We start from the raw sequence: 14,784 nt of genomic DNA, 5'->3' as shown, positions 1-14,784 counted from the left end.
CCATGTGGATCTAAAGGATGTTCATTTTTAATACCATTTTTATCACCACAGAAAAATGATTAAAGAGAATCAGGTGGCCTATGTGAAATACTGAAGTGAATGTAAAGGTTTTAAAATTTTCAGTAAAAATTGTTGGTGCTTTTTGTGACTTATTTTTTGGCAACCTCAAACGGTTCATAATGTCAGCCATATGTTCTTCTCAATATGTGCTAAATAAAGGTGAAGTGTGATTTTTTTTCCCCCATGTTAAAATCCCAGCATAATATACAACTACAAGTAAGCCATTATTAAGTTATAATCAAAAGTGAGTAAACAAAGACTTTCCAAAAAGATGTTTTAATACAAATGTTCAAAAGATTGACATGTAAACAAAACCAAGGTAACAAAAAAAATTCAGATGTCACACTTTGAGCCAAGAAAATACAGTTAAATGCTGGTCTAGAAAACAGACCAATAAAATCACTGCTAAGTGCCCTGGACACACACACATCTGGTCGCACACTCAAATACACACTTGACTAACGAGCTAACACACTATTTAGAAAACGTCTACTACTTCTACAGTAAGCTGCTTTGTGACCTGAATTAAACCAATCCTTTAGGACAGGCCAGAGAATGAGCGTCCATTTCACTTAAGACTTAAAACGCTTCCTGGAAAGTCAATGTTATTTTGAGTCAAATATAGACTGTGGATTTCGCTGGCAACAGAATATGGAATTGCAATCTATATTTTTATCTTTCAGTACATCTTATCCTTTGTTTTTAAAAATGGCACTCAGTGATTTGACTTTTCATATATATCATATAAGTACAGTTTACTTAAAACTATATCAAATTAGACTATCTTTCATTACTGTCATTCCAGTTGTTTTCATCACTTGTGGTATTGGGATGCCAAAATTGAGGATTTATATAGAAAATTCATGTTCATGGTTTTGAGTGGATTGTATTTAAACTGAAATATTCTCAGCACTAGTCCAACAGCTGTAAGACATCTATAATTATAATGCTTCGTAGGTTCACAAGTAGATTTCCACGACCTAGAGTCCTGTAACATGAGACTTAACTTTTACATGGGACAAAATACTTATTCCAATCTATGCACAGTCCATCAACATTTCTATTTGCCTGTTTTGTGTTGTCACAGTGCCTGTGTGCTGGAGCTGATGATGTCCATGAAGGTGGCCTCTATCTGATAACACATCTGTACGTCAGGATCGGCTCCACCCAGCTCCTCTGCAGATCTCTTTGGTAGAGAGAGTTTGGATTCTGACAGAGGTATTTCCTGTGGCTTCTCTCTCAGATACTGAAGCCCTAAACACAAGAGCACAGAGCATTAGATCTTAATCTAGGGCTATGTGATTTGGTCAAATAATATTGTGATTATCTTGATAAACACTGAGAAATATCCTGTGAAATGATAACCTCATATTGCTGATGCTTATGAAAAGGAAAAATGAACAAAAAGGCAAAAAACACTGAAACAAAATCTCACATCCTCAGCAGACTGTCAAAAACTATACATTTCCAAGTAATGCCATAGGCTTCCATCACACTTGAGAATCAAACTCAAACCTCTTTCAAAGTGTAGTGAGTAAAATGAACCCAGTTTTCTTGGCATTCATGTGGTACCTGAATATGCAAGTAGATTTTTGGTCTACTTTAGCTTTAATGGGGTCACAGGCCACTTTTCACAATTTTTTTGTTGAATTTGATGGTAATATAATAGTGAGGTAGTATATATTAATGTAACAAATATATTAATGCAGTATTACTATAATACACTTCTCAATACTATTATAATTAATGTATTACAAATTAAATGTTTATATGAAAACTGAAGGAAGACCTTTGAGTATGGAAGCTCGTTTCTGCCACAAATACATAAATAAAGGTAATTGTGACTTTATCTCACAATTCTGACTTATTTTCTCAGAATATAAACTGCAAATTGCACTTTATATACAGTATATACTAGTTTATATACTGACTTTATAACTCACAATTGCGACTTCATATCATAATTCTAACTTTATAACTTGCAATTGCGACTTTATATCACACAATTCTGACTTTATAACTTCCAATTGCTAGTTTATGTCACACATTTGTGAGATTGCAATTATACATTTTTTATTTTTCATTCTGTGGCAGAAACAAGCTTCCATATGAGTTTCAGTGTGTAATGCATAAATTATTTAAAATCTGGTGAAATCTCCTTTTCTGATACACAATATCACATTATTAGATTTGTATAACTGGTAATAGTCAGAAATGTTTGAATTATGCTAATGTGAATCTTGGCTTTTTGTGGTTGTTTAATGATCATACAAGACCATGTCATGATAATTATACAGTCCTTTGCAAATATAAAACTATTCAAAACCTTCAACAAGTTTGCCAGCTTTGGTAGAGAGATTATAAAATAAAAATAATAATATAAAATAATAATAATAATATAAAATAATAATATTTATATTTAATATTTTTGGTATCCTTATTAATATCTATTTTTGCTAAAACCATTAAACTGAATAGGAGTGCAGCAGCTGGGTCTCGGGGAAAAAAAAAAAAAAAAAAAAAAAAAAATCACATTAATGTCAGAATTAATTCTTAACAATAACTTATAAACCTTTAAAGAAACCTCCACAGTTTTTAACTGATGGAATATTCTTATGCTGAAGCCATCAGATCACATTATCTCAGTATTTAAATGCCAGTGGATTTCTTGGTGAAAAGCTACATTACTCATAATTATGCAAAGAAATCGATAAATCACAAGCAAGGCCTCTGAAAAATTGGGCCTGCACAGTTGCACTCTATTAAATTGAACTTAGTTAAAAATCTTTTCAAAGCATCAACTGAGTAAAATAATTTAATCTAAAATCTTGCCCTATATCCCCCCATGACATACAACAGCCATTGAACATTTTAAAATGAAAAAAAAAAAAGAAAAAAAAAATCAAGTCAAATAACACAAGAACACACTCACTGGCAATGAGAGGGTCAATGTCTCTGGCCTTGGTGGTGACATCAGCAGCAGACACCTGTCCCACCTGAACCAGCAGGGACATGACGTCATCAAACAGTGGAGGGAAAGCCTTGCAGAACGAAACTAGGCATGGCAGCGTTGGCATGAAAAATGCATAGCGCTTGGTTCGGGTCAGTACTGTGCAAGATTAAAAAAAAAATAATAATAATTGTTAAATAAGTTAATATATTGGACAGATTCATATGCAATGAGTTGTTGGTTGCTTCTGAGAACAGATGCACAACACAACATAAAACGTAAGTGATCTGATACAGAAAGGTAAGGAACTTTAGGATTTAAGAGCGCTCAAGACTCTTCTGGTTCTTCATTCAATAAAACACCATAAATGGATGGCTGATGCATAATTTATAAACACTGCAGATGAAGGTTTGTCATAGACAGTAACAAATGGCCAGCAGAGGGCAGTGTGTACAAAGATAATGGGACAAGTTTGCATAGGTTGGTTTTTGTTACAAAAAAAAGTCAGTAGTCTGATATCTCCAATTATCAATGTTATTTTTAGAAACTCTTTAATAAAATGCCAGCCCTAATAAATGAATAAGAACGGAGACCAAGATAAAGAGAGGATGGATAAGAGATAAAGAAATAGAGTAATTTCTACCTGTGAGGAGGGTACCCATCACACTAATGGCAAGACGTGCCACACTGAGGGATTTGGGCAGGGCGTATTGGGTGCACAGATGGGACAACAGCTGTATGGCAAAGATCTGTGGCAGACAAAACAAAACTGCCATTAGCTTCAAGCCCAGAGGTCAACCCTGAGGGCTCACCATGTGTCTATGATTTGAATGATGTAATACAAACTCTTAATGCTTCAACTTGTAGCTGTACAGCTCTAAGTTGAGTTGTAGTATATACTATAAAGCTATAAAGACTCTCACATCTTATTGAGTATACTTATATACTAAATATAGTAAACCAAGGTCCTTCTGTGCGTCTCATTTAGTCACAAAACGTTGCTATGGTTATTGTTGTAGACCATGACAGGTCTACACACATGGGAGGATAATTTATGTCATTCACACCTAAATTCAAATGATGCTGTCACTCCCAGAACTCAGTACATGGTCCATTTATGGCTAATAATATGGATGGACACATTGTTGCTTACCTGTTTCTCCAGCTGTGGCTGAGCGAGGAGTTCTGGAATAAAGTCTAGACAGATGTGCATTGAAGGAATTCCTGCCACCGTAAGAGGAAGCAAAGGCTGTGGATAACCCTGAAGAAACATTTAGAACACCTTTAGAACTCAAATAGAGCTTTAGAACAAAAATTAGAAATGTATTTTTATTTATCTGAAACTGATTTACATAAACCTAATGGCTGTTTAACTTTAAAATTATGTTCAAGTCCAGATGAAAATGACCTTATTACATGTGCTAAAATTTTACACGATAGTAAAGTAAAGTTGATACTTTTTTAAAGGATTCATTGATAAACATAACAAAATGCATTCATTTGAAATAGAAATCTTAAAAAAATATTTTATATTTATATATTTATATATATATTTATAGACTTTTGAACGGTAGTGTAACTTGCCACCTGTTTTAACGGCTCCCCTTAAACCACCTGTCATGCAGACACCACTTTCTCTAATCAATCTAATCAATTCCCAATGGATAAAATTCAATCCCGCCTTTTTTCCTCACTGAATATCCTTTTTCACTCTAAAATATGTAAAGAAAAAACTTCAAATACAAAAGTAAGAAATCTGGAAATGGAAAAATGTGTGTGTGTACTGTGTTTTAAGAATTTCATAAGGTTTGATTATTACAACGTATGTATATCATCATAACGGCGATTACTGTTATGTAACAGAGAGATTTAGTTACCTGGAAGTGTACTAGTTTGGCAATGTTGGGGTCTGCGATGAACATTTGGTGCAGCAGGCAGCAGATGAGGCACTGCACCTCCCTCAGGTCACTGAGCAGACCGCCCTCTGCCTCGCACTCCCGCTGGGACCCCCGCCCAGCCACCTCGTCGCCCACCTGCTTCCGCATGGGAATACCTGGAGCAGACTGAACGCTCCTCAACAGGCTGTCTGCTCCTCCACCTCCTCCCAGCTGCAGCTCCTCCTGAGGGGACGGCAAACACACCTCCAGCAAGATCTGTACTGCTGCACTGTCCTGAAGGTGGACAAAAACAACACACATATGCAAACTCATGTACGAACTCATGATTCAGAGGAGTATTAGAGATGTGTGTGTCATTGTGTCTACCTGAGCAGCCAGCAGAGCATTCTTTAGCTCCTCTCTGGTGACCTCAGGCGTGTCAGGTTGGCCACTGAGCCCAAGGTTTGATACAGTCTGAGCCTGTCGCTCAAATTCAGCCGTCTCCTTCAGGTGGGCGTTCAGGTAGGCTTTAGATGCCAGCAGGTACCCATTCAGCATGTGAAGAGTGATGTCCATTAGTGGAGGACACCTTCAGAAGAACAAACACACACAATTCCTACAGTAAGACTAAAATATCATATCATATCATATATCATATATCATATCAGCAGCAAATCAGCATATTAGAATGATTTCTGAAGGATCATGTGACACTGAAGACTGGAGTAATGGCTGCTGAAAATTTAGCTTTGCAATCACGGGAATAAATTACATATTAAAATATATTAAAATAGAAAACAGCTATTTTAAATTGTTATAATGCTTTTACTGTATTTTTGATCAAATAAATGCAGTCTTGGTGAACATTAGGCTAGCTGCGATAAGCTGAGTTGTTCAGCAACACACTGATTGCATCACTTGGCCACCTCGGCACTGCCACTCCACCATCATTTAGATTTTATAGTAATAAAAATTATTTAGTTTTGTCAGAGAACATAGACTACAATTAAAAACTGAATGCGTCTAATTCAATTCAGCCGAATGAGAGTCACAGCACAGCTCAGCACCAGGAGTCAGATTTCATTTATCATGTGACGAGAGTGAGGCGAGCTGACTGAAATTAAACTGAACTTTTTGCCATCGCCTTGTCAGAGTTTGTCACTGTACTGTTTTGTTATTGTGTTTTTCCATTAAGAATAATAATGAACCCACCATTCAAGCAATTGCCACCCCCGAATTGCCGCTAATTTAAAAAAAAAAGTAAAATGCACATCGCCACACTGGCATTCATAAGTCATTTAAAAGCAAGGTGGAAAAAAGGGAAAATAACACCGAAATCACCCCCACCCCACAAGTTTTTATTACCGCTGTTATCACAAGTCGATTAACCGGTGGGAAAATTTCATTACCATTATATATGTGCAGATATATACTGCACATACATATATATTTATTATAAATTCTATTAGCAGCATAAGATTCAGCATAAATTAGAGAATTTCTAAGCAGATAATACCTGAAGACTCTGGGGTCGCTGCGTAGGACAATGAGAGGATCCACCATCAGATCATTCTGAGTGTATCTCTGCTGCCGCAGGAGTTTTACTGTGGGCTGCAGAGCATTTACTGTCATTACCCACAGCCTGACAAAGTAAAGAAAGATAGAGATTTAGTACAAGTGCTGAACATATCCTTACTTTTTACTACAGCATATAAAACAAAGAAGTAGTCTCACTTGCGTGGCATGACTGTATTAAGTACCATCCAGAGTTTGTTAACAGTCTGTAGGATTCTGCGAGAGACGCCGTCCTCTAAGAGTAGCCCCATGCTGGCAGTCAGAGCCTCTGCGTATGGGATTAAATCTCCTGCAGAGAGCAGCGTCAGGTGCTCCAGGATACGCAGAAGCCTGGGCCCACCGGAAAGGACATTCTGGAAAGCTAGGGAAAAAAATAAATAAATAAAATTAAAATTTAATTGATTTACATTATATGCTAATTAGAAATCAAAGTAATCGCCAATAATTACTTATATTAAATATTTGATTATAATGAATTCAAAGACAAAGTAAAACATTTAGAGCCTTTAGAAATCAATATATTGTTTGTTTTATTTCCATATCATTAACATATCATAAGCCTGTCACTGTGTGAATACAAAAAAAGCCCTGTGGAGAAGGCCTGTCAGAGCAGCGAAGTATAAATACACAAACACCTTCAGGCTCATTAATCCACAGGTGCAAACCTGAGTCACACACATGAAAGGTTAGACTACAACAACAAACTATTCATATCATAGACCATAATAAACACTTGTGATCTCCTCCAGTGCCAAAGGGCCTTATGAGTCTCAATGTAGAGTTCAGTGGTCTGGTTTACTCTGGTGTGAAATTTGCGTGAGAAATACGTCTTACAGCAGAGAAGTGCTAATTGGTTTGGTGAACCCTACCTGAGTGACAACTTTTCTATTTTTATGCATGATTGTTTTCATTTTACAAATAAATTATAGACATGTGCCATTCCGGTTCCTTATTTTGATTTCATGTTGATATAACCAAAATTGGCATTTTTGATGTATATCCCATTTTGTTCACTTTTAATCCTTAGTTTAATTTGATGTGGTACATTAAATATTTTGCATCCTTCAAAATGATTTTTAAATCATGCATCAAATTTTGAAAATTCAGTAAATGCCAGAAAATCTTTACTGCAATTTCTGTCATAAGAGTAATGTGATTTCCACATTTTATCTTTAACAAGGTTTAGATTGTGTGAGTTGCTCGTACCTTCTCGCAGCTGTGTCTGTGAGTATTTGCAGGATGAGGATGTCAGCAGCATCTTCCTTAGTAAGGGCAGAGTACCAGTCACTTCCTCTTCACTGATCCAGTCTTCCACCATGCACAGGTGAGGGTAGTTTGTGGCCAGTAGACGCAGAAGAGCAGAGTGCAGGCCTGACGATAGAAATAATAAAATGAAATGGAATAAAATAGTATAAGTACAAAACTTATTAAACTTTATTTGATATTTATTAGGGCTACACCATAATACTCTACTAAACGTTAATTGACGAGAAAAGGCTTACTAATAGACTACTAAACAGATCATTAACGGTGGGTCCTTGTGGTAATTACAATGTGTCGGGCAGGAGATCCAAACGTTTGCCTATCATCCATCGACCTTAAATATGGCTTATCATTTGAAACAAGTAGTAGCAACTTTACTTGGTCGCTCGCTCTAATGTTAACCTAGATAAATGTGTGCTATTATTAGGCACATATCCAAGTGTTTGTGTGGAGTGTGGAAGCTAAAGTATCAGTGCGCTTACTGCATGACATGGAGGTGCCGGCGCGATCACTTGCATTTTTTTCCTGATAAGAGCGGAAACAACTTAAAATACTCAGTCATGTTTGGTCATACAGATAAGAGTAATGCATCATTCAAAACTATAAAAATAGTTTTATTTGTGTGAACTCACAATAAATGCAAAACATTGTGTTTTTGTAAAATAAAACAAACAGGATGTGCTTTCTTGCTGTCTTGGTTAATACCGTGAACTGGAGCACGTCACAAAAAATAAACAGATATGTAGCGTGGCTACTTGCCTCACAGACATACCTCACAAGAAATCTTGAAATGTCTACTTTTAAACGAACCAATTCAAATAATAATAATAAAAAAAATCTTTGATTATGTAATCCATATTAAAGGTGCATTTTTCTCTATAGGAGAGAACTATAGGCTACTGTGGAGATGGTGAGTCAGCATCGTCAACTTCATCTTTTCAGACGACACTGACTCAGAAAACAGTAGTTTATTAATATAAATACATACATATAATGAGCCTTTAAAAATAATATATATATATATATTAAAGGCTTTAGTGGTTTAGTATCCCTTCCCCCCAGCATATATTTAAGTAATAAATTAATAGAAACATGCGATTAGTCAACTAATGGCTTAAATGAATGACTACTAGTCGATTAGAAAAATCTTTAGTAGGGGCAGCCCTAATATTTATTTTTTATTTAGTATAACACCACTGGAACGTTTCACTGTTTGTATGAATACAGCTTGAAAATCAATAGACATAAAAATAAAAAATATGCTGAGAGAAACATTTAAAGTATCAATGTAATGTAATGAGAAAAAGAATTGCATCTAGATATGACTGTATTATCACCCCTGGTGAACATATTTGAAAACTACTCTGCTGAATATAAGTGCATTGGAGGTTAAACGGGTGTCCTTTACCTCCCAGCTCCTGCTGCAGTCCTTGGGCCTGGCGGATGAGGTGTTTAATGGGAATCTGGTCCATGAGGGCAGGAGAGTAGGATTTTGGTTTCTTCTGCATAAGTGCTGGCAGTAGAGAACACATGGTTATCAGGCTGTTTGTTAAAAATAGGCCTCTGTGGTGCAGCTCATGTACAGGTGATTTTTCATTGTATTCCAGTTCATTAGCACAGCCAAAGGGCATCATTACTCCAGGATGATAGAGGAGAAGAGAGGGAGAGAGAGAGATTAAATAAGCACAGCGCTCTGGGAAGAGCTGTGTGCATAAACAGTGAAGAGTAACCGCTCTAATAACCGATGAGAGGCTTCCAAAGCAAAGTCAAACTGCAGGTGATTGGTGTGAGTTTGAAGCAATTTAACATGCAGAGGAGGGAGCAGGAAGCTAAGCTGTACTGCTCTCATCCTAATATTATAATAGCACTCTGGGTGGCAAGACAGGAACTTACATAAGCATGAATGCACCAGATTAACTGTAGATAAAATGATTGTCTTGTTGTTCATTTAATAATTGAATTGTTTAAAATTAAACAAAAGAGGGAGGCTGTAAGGAGACAACAAAACAGAAAAGATGTCCAAAAACAAAAGAATCATACATGCAAATTTCAGGATGAAGTTGGAATTTGAATGGAACGGATTAATTGAAACGACCAAATTCAATAGAGTGTAATATACTGACCCAATGTCTTTGTATTAGCGAGCAGAGCTTCCTCATATGACAGGATGTAATAGAGAATGAGCAACTGGGTGGTGATGGTGTACTGAGAACGAACTTTCCCTCCATCTCCCTGAGAGAGTGACAGATTATAGGGGGAGATGGAGAGAGGTCAAACAGAGGTTAAAAGCAACAGAAGTTACAGCAATATATGGCTTTGATCTGTATTGGACAGGGCTGGAGATATATAGTGTATAATCTAGTCAAGTCAAGTGAAGTCACATTTATTTATATAGCGCTTTATACAACATAGATTGTTTCAAAGCATCTTAACATTAATAAACAGGAAAATAAGTGTTAATGTTGTAAAATTTATGAATTATGAAACAAATTCAATTCCACCTGTAAAGCAGCTTTACAGAAGGTAAGTGTCATTCAGCTTAATGTTGTTTCAATTCAGTTCAATAACTGTCAATGTTGAAACAAGTTCAATTCAGCTATAAGCAGCTCTACAGAAAACAATAGTGTCATTATACAGTTCAATGTTGATTCAAATCAGTTCAATAACAGCGTCAATATTGAAAAGTTAGTGTCTTTACCAGCTCAGTTCAGTGTTGTTCTTATTTTTTTCTTGTCTGATAGTGTCAGTGCAATTTAATAGACAATATTACTGAATATAAATCGTCTTTATTCTATGAAGTATCACTAACATATATTTTACAGGGCTTTAATACTGTTAAACCTCAAATGCTTTTTGATGGTATATAATTTATGCTTCTATAAATCCTCTAAAATCTGAATCTATGAATCTAATATCAAGAAGCCGTTTGTCTAAAAATAACCTTTAACAATATCTATGCCACTGATTTGAGTAGTCTGATTTTTGTAACTGCAGGGCGGTCATTTATCGCAGTTATTTTTTGCTTTTTTAGATGATTTTGCAGTCAATGTGAGCAAAGAGATGTTTTAGCTTCACCCACCCCTGACAAGCTCTGGAAAACATTAAGGATCTCCTGCTCTGTGATTGGCTGGTTGGTGGCCTCAGGATTGGTCTTGGAAGCAGGGGTCAGGATGGAGTTAATGTAAACATCAATTAATGGAAGCAGCTGTGTGTGGAGTGGAGTGGTCGTCTCACACAGCTGTCTGAAGATCCAGTCCTAAAAAAGGGAGGGAAGGAAAGAAAGAAAGAAAGAAAGAAAGAAAGAAAGAAAGAAAGAAAGAAAGAAAGAAAGAAAGAAAGAAAGAAAGAAAGAAAGAAAGAAAGAAAGAAAGAAAGAAAGAAAGAAAGAAAGAAAGAAAGACTCAGATCATTCAGAATAAGCAAATTATCCAATCATCTATCTCTGGCACTCGGGTGATTAAATCATCTTTCCAGCTGAGCAGATCAATAGCTATAACATGGCTTACTGACTCTAGAGGAGGCAGATTCCAGTCTTTAAGGCTGACGATGTAATTGTGAGGAAACATTCTGATCAGTCGGGCGATGCACTACCACATTCAAAAACCACATCCTTAATTAAATCAATGGAGTGTCTTTCCATGAGTCAGGAGAGGAGCCAGCCAGTCAAACAGATAATAGAACCCAATGGATTCAAGTCAATACTAGCACTGAACAAGTCAACAGAGTAATGTAGTGTAGTTAGCACAGTATGGTTTTTAACAGAACAGAACAGAAACACAAAACAGGATAGGAAAAAAACAGAACAAAACAGACCTTAACATAAAACAACTGAATAGAACAAAAATAAAAACAAAAACAGAATACCAATAAACAACAGAGCAATAGGAAAAAAAAAATAGCATAGAATAAAAATAAAGTAAAAGAGAATTGATCACAAATCAACAACAGAATAGAATGTAAGAGATAAAAGAAAAGAACAGAATGAGATAAAACAATTTCGAACATAGGATGCAACAAAATAAAATAATAGAACATAATAGAACTGAATGGAACAATAGAACATTAAAAAAAGAATAGTGCAAAAGTACAAAAAAATAAAGTAGATGGGAACAGAAAACAAAACAACAGAATAAAAAAAAAACTAAACAGTCTTCCGGATTGTATTTCCATAGCATGGATGTAAGATCTTACAGATTTATGAATTAACCGCTCGTTTTTAAATCTCACAGGTCCACTGACATTTGTCATGACATCCGCTTCAATGCTCATGACAACTTTCGTTAACTTCACAATAAGTAAATCCACTTCACAAGCTAATTACTCTTTGACAGTGACGTAACAGAAATGTACAGAGCTACCACAAAAACGGAAGTTCAAACACAAAATTCTAAAGATGGCTGTGCACTTGTTTCTCTGGCACGTAAGGTCTCTCTCTCTCTCTCTCTCTCTCATATAGATTATATATTATATATTATATATATATATATATATATTATATATTATATATATATATATATATATATATATATATTATATATTATATATTATATATATATATATATATATATAAGAGAGAGAGAGAGAGAGAGAGAGAGAGAGAGAGAGAGAGAGAGAGAACTGTATGTTCTTCAATAAAAACAAGTTATTTAGAGGGAAAAAGATGCATTTTAAGCATTTTAATTACTTAATTTAAAATGAGATTATTTTAATATATTAATAATTATGTATTAATTTGAATACTTTTTATTTCATTCTGCTGCCCCCTTGGCCTCCTAGTGGACCCCCGCCCCACTGGAAAAGAATAATCTTGACAGAATAGAATAACAATGACAGACACAGACATAGAAGAAAGAGAATGCAAGAAAATACTATGGAATACAATACAAAAGTGCAAAAAAAGGTAGCAGATGATACAAAAACAAAACAGAAGAGAAACAGCACAGACAGAACAGTATGAGGAGATCATCAGGTTTACCTTTATGGACACTTTATGTTTGGTGAAGGCTCTGCTCCTCAGGAGCTGGTATATGCAGTGGATTGGGAGGAATCCTGTAATGTTGGCACTGAGGTTATTAGTAACTGCCACTCTCACTGCATGTGCTGTAACCACCTGCGACAACACAAACATCCACTTAATATCAGTATTGACGCAATGATTGTGCAGCTACATTTACATTTAAAATATTCAGCAGATGTCTTATCCATAACAACAAAAAGTCCTTTGCTTTTGCTGTGTTCGACAGATGGCAAGCACGCAATTTTCAAAGTTATCTGCTAGGACAGGATATCTATGATAGTGCATGTAATAATATGACAAGCTGTTAGTAATTAAGATGTTTGCTCGGTTGCCTACACAGATCTTGCAATAAGTCAAATAGAGACACACACAATTCATTATCTTTTGCAAAAACATTGTTCTTATTAAAAGAGGCTAGTGACATTTACGATGACTGTTTTGCATTAAAACACCATCAGTCCACTATAAGGAAAGAGGTACCTGTTCTGTGAAGATTTCCTGAGTGAAAATGGTCTTCATTTTGCTCAGCGAGCTGGGTTTGATGGCGATCTGTGGAAGGATAAGGAGTTTAAGTCAGCAAAATATGTTTCTCAACCTGATTAAACTCAAACTACAAGTTTTAAAAACTTCATCCAGTTTCAAATAATTTCAACAAAATATGAAGTTTTCAATGCCGAAAGTGACTCATTCTGGATAAACAAACCCTCCATGACTCATCAATAATGTACGACTCAGCTAAGGGCAATTACATATCACACAGACGAGCTTTAGCCTTCTCTGGGATGTGCATGTTCTCAGACACTAACAAACAATCAATAAATTCGCCAATTAATTCACTTCCTTCTGAGACTTTTACAGTGCAGGCCAAGTATAATGGATGTTTACACCTAGTGGACTAATTTTGGAATTTAACCAATGTTGGCATTTAAGCCCAAAAGTAAACAGCACAAAGTACACCTTTTATTATGTTCTAAATTAGACTTGTTTTTATTGAGAAACAAACAAAAACCTAAACCCTCTAGAGTGCACCACTGATGGATAAACCTGACCTACTGCTGTAGGCACTAGTATTAAATGGTTTTGTCTAAACAAAAGCTAATTAGCTAAATTATAAAGCACTTTTACTCATTATTAAAATAAGTTCAAATTGAATGTTTATGATGTCCAAAACTACTGTTTAGGTAGGAAGTTTACTGGGTTTTGAGCTGAAATCCCCATTCAGGTGTTTGTTTGAAATATGTGTTTCACAGATGTTCTTTATGATTTCACTTCCAGTCTGATTTTCTTCACACAACTTTGGTAAAAATTACAGCACATATTAGCTATCTTTGGGGTCCTCTGTGAAATTAAACCCACAGGGATAGAAACATCTGCGATTGTGGAATGTATTTTTAACGCTCATTTATTCACACCCTCATTGCTCTAATTAAAAGGAAAATTGTTGTTGCACTACCTAGTGCACATTCATTATGGAATTCCCTTATCATATACACTACTGTTCAAAAGTTTGGGGTCAGTAATTTTTTTGTTTTTTTTGAAAGAAATATTTTTATCCAGCAAGTCCTGTACAAGACATTTATAATTTGACAAAATATCCATATTTCAAATAATTGCATTTCTTTTAAACATTCTATTCATTGAAGAATCAAAATGTATTACAGTTTACACAGAAATATTAATCAGCACAACTTTGCAACATTGATAGTGAGAAATGCTTCTTAAGCACCAAATCAGCACATTAGAATTATTTCTGAAGGATCAGTGACAGTGAAGACTGGAGAATAAGTTACATTTGAAAATATATTATAATAGAAAACAGTTTAAATTGTAATAATATTCCAAAAAAAATACTTTTTACTGTATTTTCAATTGAATAAATGCAGCCTTGGTGAGCTTAAGAAGTGAGTTCAAGAGAAGCCCCCACCTTAGTAAAGTACATGAAATGACAGGCATCCAATGTTAATAATTATAACTCAAATGTCATTTAGAAAACTAATCCTGCCAGAATAGTTCAAAAGTAATGTTCTTATTGTTGTGTTGTT

At 35.3% G+C, this 14,784-nt stretch overlaps 1 protein-coding gene across 3 annotated transcripts in view; it reads right to left on the bottom strand.

The window, feature by feature from the left end:
- Window positions 1-373: 373 nt before the first annotated feature.
- Window positions 374-14,784, bottom strand: part of ints2 (integrator complex subunit 2) — a 25,864-nt gene continuing 11,453 nt past the window's right edge. For 2 of the 3 annotated variants that reach the window (XM_067399290.1, XM_067399289.1), the window contains exons 12-25: window positions 13,223-13,291; window positions 12,701-12,835; window positions 10,805-10,981; window positions 9,849-9,957; window positions 9,134-9,238; window positions 7,669-7,833; window positions 6,622-6,823; window positions 6,404-6,529; window positions 5,275-5,476; window positions 4,888-5,181; window positions 4,164-4,271; window positions 3,654-3,759; window positions 2,993-3,169; window positions 374-1,314 (exon numbers count right to left, since the gene is read on the bottom strand). In XM_067399290.1, the coding sequence (XP_067255391.1) occupies window positions 1,142-1,314; window positions 2,993-3,169; window positions 3,654-3,759; window positions 4,164-4,271; window positions 4,888-5,181; window positions 5,275-5,476; window positions 6,404-6,529; window positions 6,622-6,823; window positions 7,669-7,833; window positions 9,134-9,238; window positions 9,849-9,957; window positions 10,805-10,981; window positions 12,701-12,835; window positions 13,223-13,291 (2,148 nt within the window). In that variant the 3' untranslated portion in view covers window positions 374-1,141. Of the gene's footprint in view, window positions 1,315-2,992; window positions 3,170-3,653; window positions 3,760-4,163; window positions 4,272-4,613; window positions 4,723-4,887; window positions 5,182-5,274; window positions 5,477-6,403; window positions 6,530-6,621; window positions 6,824-7,668; window positions 7,834-9,133; window positions 9,239-9,848; window positions 9,958-10,804; window positions 10,982-12,700; window positions 12,836-13,222; window positions 13,292-14,784 lie in introns of those variants that run through there. The other variant, XM_067399291.1, reaches the window with a different exon arrangement.

Source organism: Chanodichthys erythropterus, chromosome 10 (assembly GCF_024489055.1).
Source record: "Chanodichthys erythropterus isolate Z2021 chromosome 10, ASM2448905v1, whole genome shotgun sequence".
Lineage (NCBI taxonomy): Eukaryota > Metazoa > Chordata > Actinopteri > Cypriniformes > Xenocyprididae > Chanodichthys > Chanodichthys erythropterus.
This window is presented reverse-complemented; position numbering and strand designations above follow the sequence as displayed.